This window comes from Mustela putorius, unplaced genomic scaffold, assembly GCF_011764305.1.
Source record: "Mustela putorius furo isolate JIRA1106 unplaced genomic scaffold, ASM1176430v1.1 tig00003853_pilon_pilon_pilon, whole genome shotgun sequence".
In the NCBI taxonomy this organism is placed as follows: Eukaryota; Metazoa; Chordata; class Mammalia; order Carnivora; family Mustelidae; genus Mustela; species Mustela putorius.
Genome location: NW_025422005.1, coordinates 23,740,274 through 23,762,398, shown reverse-complemented (window position 1 = coordinate 23,762,398; position 22,125 = coordinate 23,740,274). Strand labels below are relative to the sequence as shown.

The 22,125-nt window shown below is 43.0% G+C and overlaps 1 protein-coding gene across 2 annotated transcripts in view; it reads right to left on the bottom strand.

Moving 5' to 3' along the window:
* KHDRBS1 (KH RNA binding domain containing, signal transduction associated 1) overlaps positions 1-21,457 on the bottom strand; it is a 41,909-nt gene extending 20,452 nt beyond the window's left edge. For both annotated transcript variants that reach the window (XR_198610.3, XM_004740936.3), the window contains exons 1-5: positions 20,788-21,457; positions 5,776-5,900; positions 4,838-4,954; positions 2,961-3,107; positions 156-289 (exon numbers count right to left, since the gene is read on the bottom strand). Coding sequence is in view for 1 of the 2 variants with exons in the window: in XM_004740936.3 (XP_004740993.1) it covers positions 156-289; positions 2,961-3,107; positions 4,838-4,954; positions 5,776-5,900; positions 20,788-21,169 (905 nt within the window). In the remaining variant the exon portion in view is untranslated. The remainder of the gene's footprint in view (positions 1-155; positions 290-2,960; positions 3,108-4,837; positions 4,955-5,775; positions 5,901-20,787) is intronic.
* Between the last annotated feature and the right edge of the window lie 668 nt (positions 21,458-22,125).

Sequence of the window (22,125 nt, the reverse complement as noted above, 5' to 3'; positions counted from 1 at the left end):
GCTATGGCCAAAGGACCTAAGATCTACTTAATTCCACTCTTGCTGGTACAAATCCTGAGGCCCCTTCTAAGACGGAAGAAAGAGCACCACTAAGAGAGAAACGGTACTGGCCAAACTTACATCCTGTTTCTAGTTGTTTCCATTATTTTTTTTACCTGGGAACAGGTGGAGGAGGAGGTGCAGCTCCTCGGCCTCTCACTGGCACCCCACGTCCGCGAGAGGGCTCCGGTACTCCATTCAAGTAGGAAAGCTCTAAAAATTGCTCCTGGCAGATATCATCCATCATATCCTGCAAATGAAAGATAAAAGGATTACTGGGCCACATCTCTACCTTCTGTTGAGAAGCTGTCCAGCCCACATAAGCCTTGGATACTAAGACCAGCTCTGAACGCTCAGACGAAGTCTCAGGTCATGCATTTTCTGAAGTCAAACGGCACCCTACCTGTCACCTCTTCGAGGAAAGTCCTGATGGCAGACCCCTCATTATTCAGCTGAAGCTTTTCATAATTAGTCCCTACCTGGCTCTCCAGATCACTTCCATCCACTCTCCACGGATAAACTCCTTTCAAGCCATGCAGAACCACCTGTAGTTCAGAACCTAGCATACTTAGACACCCATTCTTGCAAATAGCTTCCTTTTCCTAGAATAGTAAAAGCTGCTACCGTTAATTAAGCTCTATGCACTGGGTACTTTATAATAAGCTCACTATAGGTTTTGCAGTTTAATCTTCAAGGTTACCCTGAAGTAAGTAAGCAGGTCGTCCCATTTTACAGCTGGGAAACGGAATCAGGGCATATAAAGCCACCAGCCTAAGGACAGACAGCTAGTAATTAGCAGACTTGATGTGAATTCAGAATTACCTGTCTCCAAAATCTAGGCTTTGAATCATCTGACTACACTGCCTTTTTTGTCTACCTGAGAGACTAATGCACTCTTAGAAGACTTAATCTAAAATATTACTTCTTTTGAAAACCTTTCTTTGATGCCATCCCCACTCCCTCCTCTTTTTCCACAGCACTGTGAAATTTTCTCAGACCCAAGCACTTACCACATCATTCTAGAATTGTCTTTCTCACTAGATTGTGAGAAAGGAGCCATTTTTGTAACTTCAGACCCAAGCAGAGTATTAGGCACCTACCAGATACTTAACAAATGTTTGGGATGAACAAGGAACCTGAGGCTCAGAAAAGTGAAATAATAACTTGTCCAAGATGACGCAGATAAAGGTCCCAGTCCAGTGCTCTTCCTACTGTACCAGGAAGCCTCTCTGGTACAGTTAATGGTTCTAAGGGGAAAACGGAGGCTCTGGTCATGGATGCAAAAATAGGCTCACTTTCTTTTTCTTCACAAGAGGGAAGAATTGAGTCAAATGCCATTTGCAAATCTTTTCACATATTTCCTGATGAGAGCCATTCAGTTTTAATACTCCATGCTTTTTTATATATCCCAGGTGGACAGAGCTTCAAGAATAGAAGATTCTAGTCACCACAGAGATGCCCCCCTCCCCAACTCTTCACCTCCTCCTACCTTGCACATTACTGCTGCTTGAGACCCACCCTGGAGAATCAAGTGACCAGTGACGGCCGATTTGCCTGGATTCTTCCAAATGCTATACCAACACCAAAGACACCCTGATACGCCTGGCAGACATATTTTTCGAAGATCCACTTACATGAAAGCCTCGTAAAGCTATGCCTTTTGAGAAATACGCTGAAACTAAGGATAAAGAGGAGATACGCATTCCCCTACAGCCCTTCAGACACTGGAGGCTCAGGGTGCTTCAAAAGAACACCTCAAAAAGAGCAAAAAGAACTCCCTCAAGGGAAAATTTACCAGCTCCGAGGTCTTCTCTAGGAGATTTTAAATTGGCTGTTTCATGTTTGAACATTCTAACGAAGACGAAGTACTTGGAAGCAAAGCAGCTGCCGAGACATCCGAGACAGTGTTGGAATTCTTAGAGCTCAGCATTATAGGTACACACTGCCTATAAATTTTTGCTCTACCGATTCTCACATCCTCTGACAACCACATTTAGTTCCAAGTCCTCATTCTGCATTACACAAGAAAGCCAACAACTGTATCTCACCTCCTCTTAGTTTTAGTGACGAAAACAGGAAGCTTACTCGACTCTCGTGAAGAGTATTTCCCATGCTTCCCAAGGTTCCAGATTCATGCCTGGTTATTAAATATTCAACTGTAGTATGCTAACTCTGGCAACTAGTAAGTCTTGCTGAGCAAAAATCACACCATTTTCTACTTATTCAAAGAATGGACCTTCTGAACAGGTGGTAATAAGCAAGACTTAAGGTAACCTGGGCTGTCCCAACTCTTCGTGGGCCTCCGTTATACTCTGAAAGAAACTGCACACCTATTTGTTTAATATCCTCAACAGTCAAGCCTATAACAATCACACCTCTTTCAAATCAAACCCTATGTAAGAAATTCCTTCAGGAGAGACAGCCCTGAATACACCCTAGTCAAAATTTGATCTATCAAGATTGGAAGCTAGAAGCCTCTTGCTGCTGTCTTCTACACTCTCCAGAGTCTAGAACATAAACCCCTGACTACAGGGGGTTTACAACCATCTTAGCCATTTTCCTATCGTAACTTCCTAGTTCCACACTAGTACCAACACACTTAGCTCAGTCAAGACTCTGTTAAATCTTTCTTAACCAGACGTTCAGATGCCAGACACACTGTGGACCTAAGATACTAAAAGAGATCCTGGTATATAACTAAAAACACATTAGATAAGGAGGGGTAGAGTAGCTTTGAGGTACAGTGCTTTGAGGACTAGGTAAAAGTAACACACTACCTCAGAAAAATGAACATAAATACGGAATTTGGTAGGCAATTTCATGCTACGCAGAGATCGTGATTAAGAACCCCTGCCTCATTAGCAACAGCACAAGATCCCAGTTCTCTCTTGCTCAGTGATATAGGATGTGGATTTCCTTACTGGTACTAGGAACTTCTTGACTTCCTCCATAGCATGGGCCATGAGAGCATAAGCTTCACATGGGGGTCCAAAGACTTCAATGAAGACATGCAGATCCATATTCAAGTGGGCGTATTTGGGGTCTCCACCTTTGCGCAGCTCTTCCTCCTATGGAAAAATGCAGAAAGACATCATATCACATGGAATGGGAGAAAATGACACTTGCGTCCGGTGTAAAGAGACACCAAGAAATAACCTCAACATCTCAGAAAAACAGTAAAGTGTAAGAAAGCAAAACAAGATCTAGAGAATAGTAATTCACGCAACCTGCTAAACCTGTAATCAGTCTGCTACTAAAAGTTAACCACTGTCTTGATTTCCTGATGTATTCACTGCAGCTCTTATTAGAAGGTATAAAAGAGAGAAACGTAATTCCAGTCTTCACTCAGATATCAGCTGTGTGCCAAGAATGCGTGCATTCACTCATTGCCAAGCATTTGCTTTTCAATCCCAGCTAGTGCTGTTAAGTACCAGCTCTTCTTCTTTTACTTCAAATAAATAAATAAATAAGCAAACAAGCTTATTTATTTGTTTAAATAAATAAGCAAGCAAGCTTATTTATTTACGGGGAGCAATGAGAAGGGGAGAGTGAATCTTAACAGGCTCCATGTATAGTGAGGAGCCCGAAGCAGGCCTGACCTCACAAACCCTGAGATCATGACCTAAAGAGAAACCAAGAGTTCAATGCTTAACTGACTGAGCCACAGAGGTATCTCTAAACTTTTAAACTTAATTAGTTAATTATTTTTCAAAAAACGATTTTATTTATTAATTTGAGAGAAAGACAGAGAGCACAAGCAGGGGAGAGGCAGAGGGAGAAGCAGACTCCCTGCTGAGCTGGGTGCCTGACGTGGGACTCCATCCCAAGAACTGGAGATCATGACCTGAGCTGAATGCAGATGCTTAACCATCTGTGCCACCCAGGCACCCCACTTTTTAACTTATTAAGTGACCTCTACCCCCCACTGTGGGGCTTAAACTCACAGCCCCGAGATCAAGAGTCACATGCTCTCCTGACTGAATCAGCCAGGTGGCCCAGCACCAGCTCTTCTTATTTGCTTATATGGTCTGGGAGTTCTAGGGGAGGAAAAAAGTCAGGATAGAGTGAAGAAAATCCCATGTAAGTCTCAGTAGGTAAAATAACATACTTCAGCCCTAAGTGTATCCATCTAGTGAGAAAAGTGAGTGGATAAATGAAAGGGCTCTGAGAAAACAGTGTTCTAAGTTTTCAGGCTGTATCTGATATGCCACATCTAAAAAGCTGACCCTAGAAGGCTAAGACTAATCTATTTGGACAGGAATTTTTTTGATACATCTGAAGAGCACAAAGCCCATGGGGCTATGACATGGAAAAAAATCAGCTTGAGGTTCTGTTGTCAGGATTACTGATGGTTCCTTCTGAAGTACTTTCTTTTAGTGTTCTTTCACATTCCAGCTGGCTATTAAAAAACTCAGACAACTAATCCTCAGACTCACCTGCACTCACAACATTATTGCTCTCATTTTTCTATGTTACTGGCAAGAGAATACGCTGTTCACATTTTAGTGTCTTCAGTCTGGATAAGTTTTAGTATATCCAGCTCCCCTTCTAAGTTTTCATAGATAAGCTTACAAAATTGAAAGTTGCTACTACTGCTTCCATCACTCGCAGTCAAATGTCAGGAAAGAAAGAATCACCAGGGCTCTTTTCTAGGGTTGCCAAACAAGTATAATCTCTCTACACAATCTCTATAATCTATAATCTCTCATACACAAACTGAAGAGATTCACATTCTATACATTTACAAGCACTGGCTTCCAGAAGGCACTGTCTTCTTGCCTCATGGGTATGAGCTTACCTTGGCTTTGTCTCTCATTGAGCCCTTGCCCAGCACAGAGATCTTTGCACCAGTCTCTTCTTGCAGTCTTTTGATTGTATTCCCTTGTGGCCCGAGGATCTTCCCCACAAAATTGAACTGACAGAAAATAAAAATGGATTTCTTATACACATTTCTGTAAAACATTGCCACATTTATTACCTCATTTGATCTTCAACAACCCTATAAAATAGGGGTCCTATTACCATCTCCATTTTACTGAAGGATATGCTGAGGATAGACTGAAAAGAAGTCAACAGTCTAAGCTTATACTAGACAATAGCAGTTCCTAGACTTGAACTTGGGTTTCCTGATGTAGTCTGGTGCTCTTTTCAAACTATCACACTATAACCATTAGTACTTCAACACTCGTAAACATTTTTAAGGCAATGACCTCAGAAAAGACAAACGGCATTCTTCTGTAGTGCCTGTTTGGTGAATCAAATAGAACTAATTTCTCTTCTTTAAAAAAAGGAGAAGAGGAGAAGAAAAACGAGAAGGCATTTATTTAAAATTAAAACACGGAATAAGAAATAAAACTAACTTCATCTAGTCAAGGATTTGTATCACATTTCCTGTATTTAGATTTTGTGTCCATCTTCACGCCCCCATATCTATCTTTTGACAGAGAGCAACTCTTCAATTGGTGTGTGTGTGTGAACTTGGAGCCTGAACAAACATTTGAGAAAGAAACTCTTTTTGGTAATAAAAAGTTGATTATATTTCCTTCCTAGCAATAGGTACACTGTTAGTTATGGAAACAGATGTTTTAATTGCCAGAAACAAGTACTCCAACTATGGGAGGGAAGCTTCACAGGCTCAAGGACCTGATGCATCAGAATTTCCAGAAGTCTTTATTTCAACCCATAGCTCTCACACCTACAGAGACAACGAAGTGAATGAGGCACGTTATAGCTTACCTTGGGATACTGCTTGACGGGTATCAGTACCCGCTCCTTCAGCTTCATGTTCTTATGAGAAAATAAATCCAGGTAATTCTCCTCATCATCCTTTTTTGAATCTCCTTTCTGAATCTTCTCAATTTCTGAATAAGACAAACACAATGAACTAGTTTATTCTGGTAACTAGACGCAAATTTCTGAGTCTGCATAAAGCAGTAAGAGAGTGTAAGACCGAATAGTTCAGATGTATGGAGTTGACTAAGAAACCCAAAAGCTGCTTCTCATGAACACAGTTTGCTCTTCCATTCCCACCTGAAGCCTCTACATCAAAGCCATTCAAATGTTTCTCAAGAATAAGTGAATTTAGGGGTGCCTAGGTGGCTCAGTGGGTTAAAGCCTCTGCTTTCGGCTCAGGTCATGGTCCCAGGGTCCTGGGATCAAGCCCCGCATCGGGCTCTCTGTTCCACGGACAGCCTGCTTCCTCCTCTCTCACTGCCTGCCTCTCTGCCTACCTGTGATCTCTGTCTGTCAAATAAATAAATAAAATATTTAAAACAATAAATGAAAGTAATGTCTGCATCAAACAAACCAAAAAAGGCACAATGTTGTATCTTTATGAAGAAACAAGGTCAGTAATTTTAATATACAATGAACAGTCCCATTAAAATACCATTGTTGACAGTAGTGCTTTGGATGATAGTCCTTAAGAGCTTTGAAAGATGTGGTTCTTAGTTGGCTACTCACTAGTTGTGTCAACTTTGAAAAGTTATTTAATTGCTCTAATTTTAGGCTTCTTCACTGTAAAATGAAAGCAGTATCTACCTCGTGAGGCTGCTATAAAGACCGAATAAAATAACATATGTACACATACTAACTAAAGCCCATTTCCTAGAAAGTGCTTAAGTGTCAACATTATCTAGCCCTGGTTCAGTTAATGTCCTAAAGGCAAACATGCATGGAGGTATTTTTAAGTCACAGATTAAGATAGTTCCATCAGATATAACCTTTGTATACAGAAAGATTTCCCATAATTAGGGAATTCCATTCATTCATTCATTTATTGTAAGCATCTGAGTGCTTCCTATGGAGAGGTAGATGATGGGGGAGATACAGGTATGATCATTAAACACTAGGGGAGACTTACAAAGGGCCAGACATCTAGCCTATCAATACAGGACATACGGCAGAACAAGTCAAATATAATCCCCATCTTTACTGTATTTATAAACTGCATTCCCAGTCTCTGAAGATGAAAGCAAAGTACACTTAGGTGCTACAACAGGAGTACTAACAGAGATGGGGCAGTGTGCACAGGCAATGAACAGCAACTAAAATGTTATACGGTCCACTGTAAAGAGTCAAAAAACTAAATTTATACTCCTTTAAGTCATTGGAACAGTCTAAATAATACAGAACGTTCTCCTTATATACTATCCCCATACTGTGTTTCTATCTCCTCTAATTTTAAAAAAGATTTTATTTAAGAGAGAGAGACAGCGTGCATGTGCCCTAGCATGGGGCAGGGGGATGAGGTGCATTAGGGAAAAGGAAAGAATCTCAAGCAGACTCCTGGCTAATCAGGGAGTTCAGGGAGGAGCTTGATCTCACAACCATGAGATCATGACTTGAGCTGTAACCAAAAGCTGGACACCTAACCAACTGAGCCAACCAGGTACCCCTCTACCTTCTATAATTTTAAGGTAAGGGTTCTCAAACTTCAGTATGCATCACAATCACCTAGAGGGCTTGTTCAACTAGATTGCTGGGCCCCAACTCCAGTCTGGGATTTGTGTTAAGAATCTCCATTTCTAGCAAGTTACTAGGTTATGCTGATATAAAGTAATTATCTCTCCGTACCTTAAACCAGTGGCTTTCAAAGTGTGAAAGCCACTGGTTTAAGGTATAGAGAGATACTACCTCAGGGGCACCTGGCTGGCTCAGTTGGTAGAGCATGTGACTTTTGATTTCAGGGATGAGTACAAGACCCATGTTGGGTGTGTCGATTACATAAAAACAGAATATTAAAAAAAAAAAATCTATTCAAACACATTGTACAAACCCATACCTCTAACAGTTTTTTTTTTTTAAAGACTTTATTTATTTATTTGACAGACAGAGATCACAAGTAGGCAGAGAGGCAGGCAGAGAGAGAGAGAGAGAGAGAGGAGGAAGCAGGCTCTCCGCGGAGCACACAGCCCAATGCGGGGCTCGATCCCAGGACCCTGGGATCATGACCTGAGCCGAGGGCAGAGGCTTTAACCCACTGAGCCACCCAGGCGCCCCACTCTAACAGTTTTTAAAAATAACTGTTTAGACTAAGTCCAGCTGTGAAGTATAGAGATGACGGAAAGTCACTTTGATTCTGACAGACTTCATAAGAGTTCAGAATTTCAAACTGCTTATTAAAAAGCCTAATTTTGGGGCACCTAGGTGGCTCAATTGGTTGGGCGACTGCTGGAGTCCCCGATCGAGTCCTGCATAAGGCTCCCTGCTAGTGGGGAGTCTGCTTCTCCCTTTGACCCTCCCCACTTCCATGCTCTAATAAATAAAATCTTAAAAAAAAAAAAAAGGCACCTAATTTCAGATATTATAGAATATGGTGTGCTAACTGAACTGCTTATGCCCAAAAGCACACAGTCCCTTGCTTTCTGAAAATTAAAACTGCTAATTATATTGTAAATGTTCCTTTTTTTCCCTCCAAAGATTTATTTGACAGAGAGAGAGAGAGTGTAGCAGAGGGAGAGCAAGAAGCAGACTCTCTGCTGAGCAGGGAGCTGGATGCCAGGCTTGATCCTGGGATCATGACCTGAGCTGAAGAAAGATTCTTAACAACTGAGCCTCCCAGGTGCCCAAACCCATATTGTAAATATTTTATTGACTGATCTGAGAGAGAAAGAGAGAGAGAGAGAAAAGGAGTGGGGGCAGGGAGAGAGGGAGATCCTGAGACCATGACCCAAGCCGAAGGCAGATGCCCAACTGACTGAGCCACAGCTCCCTCCCAATATTGTAAATATTCTTTTCTTTTTAAAAATTTTTTAAAGAATTTATTTATTTATTTGACAGAGAGAGATCACAAGTAGACAGAGAGGCAGCCAGAGAGAGCGGGGGGGGGGGGGGAAGCAGGCTCCCCGCTGAGCAGAGAGCCCGATGCGGGACTCCATCCCAAGACCCTGAGATCATGACCTGAGCCGAAGGCAGCGGCTTAATCCACTGAGCCACCCAGGCGCCCCCCTAGTCTGTTAATTTTAAGGTCAAATTTGTTCTGTCTTTCAAACAATGAAACATAGGAGTATGAAGAACACACCCCTCTACAGTTCTTCTCATAGGAGTAAAGGTTTAGTTAAGGATATTTACAATATTGGGCACCTGGGTGGCTCAGTTGTTAAGCATCTGCCTTTGGCTAAGGTTATGATCCCAGGGTTCTGGGATCAAGCCCTGCATCAGGCTCCCTGCTCAGTGGGAAGCCTGCTTCTTCCTCACCCACTCCTCTTGCTTGTGTTCCCTCTCTTGCTGTGTCTCTCCCTCTGTCAGATAAATATATTTTTTTAAAAAGAATATTTATGGGGCGCCTGGGTGGCTCAGTCGGTTGGGTGCCTGCCTTCAGCTCAGGTCGTGGTCTCAGGGTCCTAGGATTGAGCCCCACACCCAGCTTCCTGCTCGGCGGGAGGCCTGCTTCTCCCTCTCCCACTCCCCCTGCTTGTGTTCCCTCTCTTACTGTGTCTGTGTCAAATAAATAAAATCTTTAAAAAAAAATTAACAGACTAAACCCTTCATTCAACACCCTATTTGTTTGCTGTTTTACTGGTGGTATATCCTGACCCCTATTCTGCCCTCCCACTTACTGCTAATTTTAGCTTTTTCTAGTCACTGGTTTTGAGCCTACCATCTCTGAATACATCTCTTCTTGAGTTTCCAGGCTGAAAAACTGGTTACTCAATCCTCAAAAATCCTAGGAACAAAGATGCCACATTTGTGATCTGAAAACATCACCAAAGAGCTTCTAAAAATGTGGAACAAATTACATGCTTCATTTTAAATGTCTCTCTGTGTGTCCTAATTGCTACCATCTAGTTAGGCCCTTCAGCTATATTTTATAGCACTTTCCAGAAACTTTACTTGGCCAGTGCAAGAAGGTAAGACTCAAAGCCTGTTAATCTGTTGTACTCCTACAGGAAGGAGAGCTACAAAAACTGAACTCAAGAGAAAGGTTTGTCTTTATGCAATGTAATGGCATCCAGTAAATTAAAGGCAGGGCTGCTTCGCTTCTCTTTTCTTTCTTTCAAGATTTTTAAAAATTCATTTGTCAGAGACAGAGAGAGAGAGCATGCATAAGCAGAGGGAGAGGCAGGCAGGGGGAGAAGCAGGCTCCCCACTGAGCAGGGAGCCCAATGCGGGACTCCATCCCAGGACCCTGGGATCATGACCTGAGCTGAAGGCAGATGCTTACTCAAGACCTTTCTTTCTATAACATGGATCTTTCCGTTATATTTTGCACTAATCATATCTTCATTAGAATCCCTTTGGCCAGTTTACCTCACAGTTTTAAAAGGATATTAAAGCATTTTTAGAGAAGTCCCAGAAGGCTGATTAAATAAAACTGAGCATTGAAAAGATAAAAGAATCAGGAGAGTTTAGCCTAGAAAGCAAAACACAAAGAGGCAACAGTAAGTCTTCAAGAGGGCTCATCTTCAATGTTTGGAAGGGAAAGGACTGAATATTCATTCAATGTCTACTATGTATCAAATACTGTACAAATATTACTTCATTTATCCTACAAAATAACTCAGTCAAATAGCCGGAACTATCCCCATTTTACAAATGAGCAAACAAACTCACAAAACTGTTCAAGTACTAGAATAAGGATCAAAACCCAGGCTTTCTCTAACTTCAAACCTCATGCTTTAATTACTGCCTCTAGTGAAGAGATTCTCAAGGCGGGGGGCACTTTATTTAAGCAAGAGTTGATTTTGTAAAATTTCGGGTACAGTTTATAGCCCCAGACACTGTCATGTGGTTGAAGTACATGAAAGCACTCTGGGTACTTCAGATGTTCAGTAGCCTGATCTTGTTTTTCTTTTCTTCTTTAGTTCTCTATTTCTCTCCTTGGCCTCACTTTTCTTGGAGAGCTTGAAGTAGGTTGTAGTGGGAAGAAAAAAAACCGAGAAGCTTCCTAAAAATGGTTTAACCCTCAGGCCAAAGTAATTTCTAAACATCTTTTTTGAAACTAACTCCTTTAAGTGATCTTTGCTTAGGCCTCTAGAGACCTTGGGTGTCCCAAGAGTCAAGAAAGAAAAGCTAAAGTGTAAACAACACAGAGAGGTGATCCATTTGTTTTCTAGCCAGACACTTACAAAAACCGTATTTCATCCAGTGTCTCTATGCATCAGGAATTTTGTATTGTTTCATCTTGTCTTTATAACCAGGACTACCCCTATTTAACAAGTGCAAAAACCTGGGCTTAGAAAAGTTATATAACTTGCCCAAGATCACAAAACTAGTTAGTGACACAGCAGGTACTTAAACTGAGGTCACTCCTTCCATCAGTCAGAGTAAATTCAACTAATACTGTGGCATTTCTTTTAATCTATCTTTTCCTATAATTTAACTGTTCCATTTTTGGTAGGTCTTACCACTATCAGATTGTAAGCTCTAAAGGATGAGGTTTCTTTTTCTTTTTTGGTGCAAAAAATGGTTTTATTAAAGCACAGGGACAGGACCTGTGGGCAGAAAGAGCTACCAAGTATTGCTTCTTAAATGCATATCTTAGAGGAAAGAGCATGAGTTTTGAACCTGGACAGAACTGTGTTTGATTCCCAGTTCTGCTACATGCTTGGTATGTGACCTTGAGCAAGTAATTAAACCTCTCTAGTCTTCCCTTCTTACTTTTAAAAAAGAGGATAAAAAAATTAATAAATACAAAAATGATAATATTAGAAAAGTCAGGGAAAATTATATACAAACTTTATCAACTGGATTGGCTTAACTAAAAACAGATTACCATGTACATTTCTTTTTTTTTTTAAGATTTTATTTATTTATCAGAGAGAGAGCGAACACAGGCAGACAAAATGGCAGGCAGAGGCAGAGGGAGAAGCAGGCTCCCTGCCGAGCAAGGAGCCAGATGTGGGACTCTATCCCAGGACGCTGGGATCATGACCTGAGCCGAAGGCAGCTGCTTAACCAACTGAGCCACCCAGGCGTCCTACCATGTACATTTCTTAACTAAACATTCGATAAGGGCTGCATAATCATCAAGAAAATGGTCAAGATTTTCTAAGATATCCAGACAGTGTTTTTAAGAGGGTAAGATTCAGAGGATCTCTGCTCTGCAAGGTCAGGGGTCATACCCTCCTCTTGACTCTCAATGCACTTGGTTCATACTTCTAACCACATTACTTCCTCCCTTGTTAATAATTTCTGGACCCCTTCCATCAAAAACTGGGTACCTGCCATTTTTAGTATAATGTCTCATACACAACAGGCATCTACAAATGTTTACTGAATGAAAGAAGCGTACCATTAACACCCTCAATGATTCGTGACTTTAATCACTCCCAAGTTTATAATTCTCTGCCCTATGACTTCATATGACTTTATCATCCCCAAATTTGTAATTCTCTGCCCTATATCTTTTCTGTTGGTACCCACCTTATGGAACCACAAGACCAGTAAGTTTACTATGTTTCTATAAAAAAGCTCCAATCTTTTTATTTATCAAATTACTTAACTGTTTTAAGCAAGAGCACAGACCGATCATTTCTTAATCTTTTTTTTTTTTTTTTAAAGATTTTATTTATTTATTTGACAGGCAGAGATCACAAGCAGGCTGAGAGGCAGGCAGAGAGAGAGGAGGAGGAAGCAGGCTCCCCACTGAGCAGAGAGCCCGACTCGAGGCTCGATCCCAGGACCCTGGGATTATGACCTGAGCCGAAGGCAGAGGCTTTAACCCACTGAGCCACCCAGGCGCCCCTCTTAATCTTTTTTAAAGTCATGGACCCCTTTGAAAATGTGATGAGGGCGCCTGGGTGGCTGAGTGGGTTAAGCTGCTGCCTTCGGCTCAGGTCGTGATCTCAGGGTCCTGGGATCGAGTCCCGCATCGGGCTCTCTGCTCAGCAGGGAGCCTGCTTCCTCCTCTCTCTCTCTCTGCCTGCCTCTCTGCCTACTTATGATCTCTGTCAAATAAATAAAATCTTAAAAAAAAAAAAAGAAAGAAAGAAAATGTGATGAAAGCAGCAAATTAGCTCCCTAAGGAGCTAAGAAGGCAGAGGCATCTTTTCCCTAAGAAAAGATACCAACAGAATTATTTCCCAGACAATGTGGACAGAAGATAGGTATTGGTTCATAAAAATCCCCCAAAGTCTGAGTAGAGTCCTGTAAAGGGCTCAATTTTCACATTCCAGGATAGTGGCAAAACCTGTTATGATAAATTGACCATGGTCTTCTGCATCTCTTTCTCATGATACAATTTAGAGTTTAGAGCTTTTTAAGATTTATTTGTGAGAGAGCAAGAGGTGTACAAGTGAGGAGAGGGGCAGAAGGAGAGGAACAGACTCGCCACTGAGCAGGGAACCTGCAGTGGGGCTCAATTCCAAGACCCCAAGATCATGACCTGACCCGAAGGCAGATGCGTAACCAACTGAGACACCCAGGCACCCCCCCTTTTTAAAAGATAACTGTAGATTTATATGTAGTTGTCAGAAATAAAAGATTTCACATACCCTTCACCCACTTTTCTCCATGATTAACACTTTGCACGTATATAATATAGTATCATAACCAGAAAATTAACATTAATACAGCGTACTGGCTTTATTCAGATTTCATCAGTTTTATACTGACTTATGTGTGCATGTTTTGTTCTATGTGGTTTAATGTCATGCAAGCACCACCACAGTCAAGAACTGCACAACAGTTCTGTTACCGGGATTCCTCATGCTAACCCTTTTATAGCCACGGTCACTCCAGCTGTTCCTCATCCCTGGCAACCACTTATCTATTCTCCATCTCCATTATTTTGTATTTTCAAGTATGTTAAATTAATGGAATTATACATGTTTCCTTTAGAGACTGGCTCTTTCTACTCAGCATAATTCTCTTGAGAGCCATCCAAGTTGCTGCATTTACCATTTCTTTTTACTGCTAAATAATATTCCATGGTATGAATGTACCAGTTTATTCACCTATGGGAGGTGCATGGTTTGTGTTCAGTTTGGGGCTATTATGAATAAAGTTGCTGAGAACATTCATGCACAGGTTTGTGTGAGACTAAGTTTTAGTTTTTCTGGGATACATGCCCAAGAGTATAATTGCTGAATCGTATGGTAAACATATGTTTAGTTTTGTAAAAAGTTGCTTTATCAGAGAAAAATGTACGCTAACAATATTTTCTTAATCTCACTAGTATTATGTTCTATAAAAATAGTATTGTACCGTATGTATCTAGCCTTATGGGACTTGCTTTTCTGAGTAATAGTAGATTTCCAAGATTTCTCTATGTTGTTGCATGTAGCTGTAAGTTCTCATTTTCACAGCTATAGAAATATTTCATTTTGAAAAGCTCACAGTCTCCAGTCAATGGTGAAACAAGTTGCACCATTTTGTGAATAAGGTGCACCATTTTATGAATGAGGCATTCACGTACCAAAGTTTCTTTGGGCATATTCCTAGGAATGTTGCTGAATTTTAAGAAATTTGGAAGTTAACTTTCAGATGAAATGTTAAGCTGTTATCCAGAGTGGTTGTATCAATACACACTTCCACCAGCAATGTTTGAGTTCCTTCTAATTCTCATCCTCTCAAACCCGAAGTTTTGTTTGACTGAATTTCTGTTAGTACTGCAGATTTTCATTACTTTCCGGTCTCCAAAAATTTTTTTCTCATTTATCTTCATTTTCTCTTTCAGCTACTTTATATTTAACGTCAGGTTGAAAAAAATAAACCCAATTGGGAGCACCTAGGTGGTGCGGTCACTGAGTGTCTGGCTCTTGATTTTGGCTCAGGTTGTAGCTGGGTCATGTGATCGATCCACAAGACCAGCTCTGTGCTCAGGGAGGAGTCTGCTTGAGATTCTTTCTCCCTCTGTCTGCCCCTCCCACTTGTGCACTAAGATAAATACATCTCTCAAAAATAAATAAATAAATGGATAAATAAATAAATAAATCCTGTTGAAATTAGTTTGGGAAATGCAAAGTCAGCATGTTATAAGTCCTATTGTCTTAACATTGTTAGTCCCCATACCACCCCATCTCCCTCCCCCTACCCCACAACTTCCCCAGGACATGGCATATTTCTCTTCTCGTTCAGATCTTCCTTGATCACCTTTAGTAAAATTTTAAGTTGACAATATGTGATCACAATATTCCTCATCTGTAATACTGAGATAAAAATTCTTCATCATGGAATGACCAAGAAGACCGAATAAGTAGCATACCTCATGGCACATGTTACATGCTCTACACAAAGGTTAAATATTATTTAATGTTATTGTTTATGATTATTCATACACATTTTGAACTGATTTTTATTGCTCATCCCAAGGCAACTGATACTACTTTTTAATTTATAATTTTTTGGATACTATTCTAAAAATGAGATTTTGTCAATTCTTTCTTTTTTTCCTTAAAGATTTTATTTATTTATCTGACGGAGAAAGAGAGACAGCAAGAGAGGGAACACAAGCAGGGGGAGTGGGAGAGGGAGAAGCAGGCTTCCCGCTGAGCAGGGAGCCTGATATGGGGATCGATCCCAGGACCCCTAGGATCATGACCCGAGCCGAAGGCAGACACCTAACCACTGAGCTACCCAGGTACCCCTTATTTCTTTTCTAATTGGCTACTGCTCATGTATCAGACACGTACTGATTTGTACATCTTTATTTTGTAATCAGCTGCAACTCTGATGACTTTCTTATGTAAACAACAACACTGCTGAAATAGTGATAACCTCTGCCTATCTATCCTACTATTTATACTTATATTTGGTCTAGAATTCTTTGCAACTAATTCCACTTTCTGATTTTAATAGATTTTGCTAGCCCCTATAAATGAAATGAAATAGATATTTCTCTAACATATTGTGCATCAAAAAAAGGACTTAAGTATCTTGAAGTTTCAACAGACTGTCTTTAATACCCAATGACTGCTTTTGAAAGACAGGTTTCTAAGTATATTTTCAAGATCTTTTTTTTTTTTTTTTAAGGATTTTATTTATTTATTTGAGAGAGAGAGAGCATGAGCGAGGAGGTCAGAGGGAGAAGCAGACTCCCCATGGAGCTGGGAGCCCGATGCGGGACTCGATCCCGGGACTCCGGGATCATGACCTGAGCCGAAGGCAGTCGTCCAACCAACTGAGCCACCCAGGCGTCCCTATTTTCAAGATCTTATGGGAATTGTTAATGTATACAAAATGTTTACTTACTCCTGAGTCATTTACACAAATTTATATTTCCCTAATTGTACAAAGTAAAAAAAGAACAGTGATATATATACATACAAACACTGTATGTTTATTACACAAATAAGTAACACAAGATAAATTATTTTTGTTTTAGAAAACAAGTATGGGTAGACTGAGTCCTTGCACATCTGCGAATGCATTTAATTGTCATCACAGCTGAGTATCAATTTGGCTAACACAGAACTCTATATTCAAAATGTAAATCTTTCAGAACTGTGTTGTTTTTCCATCATGCAATGAAGATGAATATTCGTTCATCAAATATTTAGCAAGAGTCCATTCTGTGCAGCATGCTTCAAGGAATAGGAGATAGAGCAGTGAACAAAGCAGACAAAAGATCCCTGCCCTGGTAGAGCTGACATTCTAGCTGTTGAAGGAGGAGCGGTTAACAAATACATAACTACAATATGTATAGTACATCAAATGCTCATTAAGTGCAAAATAAAGTAGGGGGGGCAGCTGAGGCGCTCAGTCAGTAAAGCATACGACTCCTGATCTCACGGTTTCTAAGTCTGAGCACCACATTGGGAAGAGAGATTACTCAAAAATAAAATCTTCAAAGAAAATAAAGCAAGGTTGGGAAAGGGGCATGAAGGGGTATGTGGCTGCTGAAGAAAGAGCAGTCTGGGTCTTGAGGCTTCTTTTTGGAAATGAGCAGAGGTACCTGAGGAGAGTCAGTTGCAAGAGCTAGGCTCTGCTCTCTGGCTTTCCTTCTTCTTCTTCTGGCCTTATTATCTTTACTAACCTGTTAGCTAACACTCCAATGCGCTCAAATAAATGGTAGCATTTTGTCTAAGTAGTACAAAATATTTTTTTTAAGATTGTATTTATTAATTTGACAGACAGAGACCACAAGTAGGCAGAGAGGCTGGCAGAGAGAGAGGAGGAAGCCGAGCAGAGAGCCCGATGCGGGGCTCAATCCCAGGACCCTAGGATCATGACCTGAGCCAAAGGCAGAGGCTCTAACCCACTGGGCCACCCAGGTGCCCCTATAAAATATTTCTGAAGTACAATTTGTTGCAGGTACTGTATATTGTAGGAGGTGGGGTAGATGGGGAAGCTTAAGTGTATGGATCCAGATTCAGGCACGCTTTAAATCCTAGTTATGCTGTTTACTAATTTTGTTACTGAAGGCAAATTATTTAATTTCTGGGTACCTTGATTTCCTCATCTGTAAAAATGAGGATAAGAGTAACTTCCTCACAGGGGTGCTTCAGTGGCTCAATCACTTAAGCGTCTGCCTTCAGCTCAGGTCATGATCCCAGGGTCCTGGGATTGAGTCCCAACATTGGGCTCCCTCTCCCCGCCGCTCCCCGTTTGTGTGCTGTCAAATAGATAAAATCTTAAAAAAAAAAAAGTAACTTCATAATATTGTCACAAAGACTAAATATTTGACTTAAAGTGCCCAGACTAGTGCCTGGCACAATTAAGAACACTTATTTTTCTTACACATATCCCTACCAGAGGGTTTTTTTTTTAAAAGACTTTATTTATTTATTTGAGAGAGAGAGAAAGGAGAGCTAGACATAGAGAGAGCATGAGCTGAGGGGAGGGACAGAGGGAGAGGGAGGAGCAGATTATCTGTTCACTGAACAGGCAGCCCAATACAGGGCTGGATCCCAGAATCCCAGAATCATGACCTGAGCTGAAGGCAGGTGCATAACTGACTAAGGCACCCAGGCACCTCTTTATCAGAGTTTAAATACTATTATTCTGTCTTCTCATGGTCTTACTTCCTCACAGTGGGTTGACTTCACTACAACCCCTTTTCCAGATCATTAAAAAATACATTAAGAGCCAGGTCCAATATATATCAAACTTAACCACACTAGGAAGCATCCATATACCCCAAGTCTGTTTTCTCAATGAGCTAACATTACTTCAGCCCTAATTCTCCAATTCAAATTTGATTTTATTAAAAAAACCAAGCACAACAATAAACACCAAAGAGCCCAAGTTAAGAAATATTAAATAGCACTCTCTTGTAACAGAATTTTAGCAGTAAGAGTAGAGTGAAAATTTTAAGTAACTTTTTCCCCCCAAAGATTTTATTTATTCATTTGACAGACAGAGATCACAAGTAAGCAGAGAGGCAGGCAGAGAGAGAGGGAAAGCAGGCTCCCTGCTGAGCAGAGAGTCCAATGCGGGGCTTGATCCCAGGACCCTGAGATCATGACCTGAACTGAAGGCAGAGGCTTACCCCACTGAGCCACCCAGGTGTCCCTAAGTAACTTTTTTTTTTTTTAAGATTTTTATTTATTTATTTGACAGATGGAGATCACAAGCAGGCAGAGAGGAGGAAGCAGGCTTCGCGCTGAGCAGAGAGCCCGATGCGGGGCTTGATCCCAGGACCTTGGGATCATGACCTGAGCCAAAGGCAAAGGCTTTAATCCACTGAGCCAACCAGGCGCCCCCCCCAAGTAACTTTTTAACAAAGATTTTTATTTTTCAGTAATCTCTACACCCAATATGGGCTCCAACTTACAACCCCAAGATCAAGAGTCACGTTCTACCGACTGGGCCAGCCAGAGGCCCCTTGTAAGTAACTTTTAAGAATCAACAGTTTTTGATTATTCTAAGAAACCACCTTTTCTTGAAAGACACTGTACTAGGCACTTGGTGTGGTCAGAAAGGAAAAAAAAATACTTTGTTTTCTTTCTTTTTCTTTTTTTAAAGATTTTATTTGTCAGAGAGAGAGCGCACGCAAGGACAAGAGGTAGGCAGAGGCAGAAGCAGGCTCCCAGCTGAGCAAGGAGCCAGATGCTGGACTTGATCTCAGGACCCTGGGATCGAGACCTGAGGCAAAGGGGGATGCTTAACTGACTGAGCCACTCAGGCATCCCCAAAACACCAAGTTTTCATACCTTATTCAGTACCATGGATTTACAACTAGAAGAAAATGGGTGATAAGTTATCTGATTATGGCCAAAGGAACAGTGTTAGTACTTCTACATGACATTTAATTTTCTCAATTCACCATCCCACTTTCCAGATAAGGTTACTGAGGTTCAGAAAACTTCCTAAGAGTAGGTAACTAATTAAGGGTCAGAATTTCAAACCTAAGTCAACACCTCTTTAAGTTCTAAAGTTTGTTATTCTTACTCATTTAACCTGGACTGCTTAAAGACTAGAGGAAATAAAAATCAGACTACCAAGTCAACCTTTAGCATTCAGCCTGCCACTCCTAAGTCTGCATGTACTTGCTTTCAGGTTCAAACACCTGGTGTTTGCTATAAGCAAGGCAACATGGAAGGGGTGGAAAAAAAAGACATCCTGGTCTTCAAAACGATTGCCAGAAGAACACAATGAACAGCAATGTTTCGAACAATCTGACTGTGTTACAGAAGAGCAATTGAAAATGTAAGCAGTTTATCCAAATGTTGTTATTCTTGACCACAGCGAACTTTGTTTATTGCCGGTTAAAAAGTGAAGACCCCTTACCAATGTAGGAAAACAGAGAACAAAGGGGAGGGAAATGGTATTTTCATAACGCTCTGTCCATTTTATCAGTCCGACTACTCTTTTAGAGTTGAAGGCTGCAACTTTTTACTTACTTATAAAATTCAGGTCTCATAATACTTATTAAAACAACGTTTTAACTAGAAGTGAGGGCAAAACAGATGCCTTTAGGGAGAAATCAGAGAGACTAGGTGATTGGCCAGTGCAGAGCAGGAAAGGAACGTTAGTCTACAGACTGAGAACAAAGACTACTTTTCCTAATCTATTTCACTACTGAAGCAAAAAGAAATAAAACAAGACCAAGCCTTTCGTGCACAAGCATCTTTCAACTTCTCTCAGTTTTTGTCCATCTTAGGGAATGTCTTGCAAACCACCCTTTACCCTCCTACCCCATTTCACTGTCTCTAGGATTATTTTTAACCTGATGACCACCACCTTGTAAAATAACGGGGTCCAACCTTCCAGCTCTATAGCAATTATCATTTTATCTGCTGAAGTCGGAAATCTGATTCGGAAAACCTCAAGCTTCGATTCCCACAGGTTGCTCCTGCCTCCGAGCAACTTAAGCTCTTGTTACGGCTAAGCCCGACTCAGCCCCAGCGAGCGCGGTGCGCTGGACAGGGCACTCAGCCTCACCCCATTTCACCTCGGCCCTCCCTCCTACAGTCCCTCCCCGGCTCGGGCTGTCTTCACCCCCTACACCCTCAGTAGAGGCGTCTACTGCCACCCGCAATGAAGAAAGCCTTCCCTTTGGGGGTAGGGGGAGATAAAGGTTCATTTCTGGAAGCATCTGAACACTCGGAGCGCAGGGCAGCTGCAAGAAGTGGGAGGGGGAAGGGTCGGCAAAGGGGCGGGGAGCGCAGCGCTATCCATCAAGATCTTTGCGCTAAGAGATCGCGAGTCCCCTTCGGGCCTCCACTGCAGCCTAGAAATTCTCCCTCGCACCGAGGGCCGGGATGGGAGTCTGGAATGCAGGATCTCCAGGATGAGAATGAGAGAAGGGGAGTTCACGACTGCCTTGGCCCCGAGGGGGCGGGAAGCGGGCGGAACAAAGCCACTGCTGCCCATGCCCCCGGGTGGCCAGGCGACCCAGAGGGACGCGGGAGGCCCGCTTACCTGCCGTCAGTAGCTGCATGGCGTGAGTGAAGGACGGGTCGAGCGAGTCCTTCTCGGCCATGAGTTCGGGCAGGTACTTGTTCTCCGGCTCCATCTTGACGGAGGCAGTGGCTGAGGGGGGCAGCAGCGGGGTCGGTGCTGGACCGCCCACTGTCGCGTCGGGACCCGTGGCCGAGGGCGGCAGCAGCGGTGGTGGCTGCGTGGCGGGCGAGGCCCGGGCGCCCCCCCGGGACCCCCCTCCGCCTCCCCGGGACCGGTGAGGCAGCGGTGGCTGCCGAGACGGCGCCTGACGCACCGAGGGGTGGGCACCGGAGGGGTCCATGGAGCCGCTACGGCCCGAGGACCGGCTCATGCGCGCGGCGGGGTCGTCCCGGCGCTGCATTGGGGCGGATGTGCGATCGAGGGATCGAGGAAGCGACGCGGCAGCGGCAGAGGCCCAAGCGGCGGTTGGCGGGGGTGGGAGAGCGGGAGCGACAGCGACCGAAGCCGACCCGAGCGACCCAGCGAAAGAGAGCACCGGAAATGAGGCGGCGCGCGTGCGCAGCCAGCCACCGGCACCGCCCTTGGGTCTCTCCGTGGAGAACAAAGTCTCCAGTCGGGCCACGGCGCCTGCGCACGGCCGCGGAGCCCGAAGAAGTCGCCTACCCGCTCCCCTTTTCCCTCCGAGCCCGCCGGGCCAGAGTCTTGTGCGCGTGCGCGAGTGGCCGCGGGCTTCGTTCGTTTTCTTTTCCACGTGACTCGGCGCTAGCGGGACACGTGTCTCCTCCCCCTCTGGCCGAGTGCGCGGAGGGGCGGGGGCTGTGGAATGTCTTTGTCTGCGCGCGGGCCCGCGGAGTGTGGGGCGGGAGACCTGTTACTCGCGGGGCCACGCCCCCGCCAACGGCTAGGACGAGGAAGGGGGGCTGTGCTCAATGGGGTTCGGGTGGGAGTAAAGCGAGGTGGAGAGGAGGGTCACTGAAGTGTGGAAATAAACCAGAGTGTGGGTCGCGGGAGGGCGGTCTGGGCAGGAAGCGAGGAGAGACTGCCTGAACGGGGAAGAGAAAGAGGGCACGGGGGAAACTAGGGGTGAAGGAGGGACTACTAAGGGAGAGTCTGACTCAGGGATGAGGGGGTGGAGATGGGGAAGGGAAGCTTGGAGGGAGAAGTTGAGGAAGGACGGGTCAGCGGTAAAACTGAAGGCTATTGGAGGACTTGAGCTAAGAGGGAAGGTTTAGATCGGAGACTGAAATCTAACGAGGAAAAGGGCGCCCGACCGAAGCAGGGAACCCCAGAAGTCCTATCCCACGGTTTCCAATATAGTAGGCTCTAAAAGGTTAGCCATTGTTGGTCCGAGAAGTC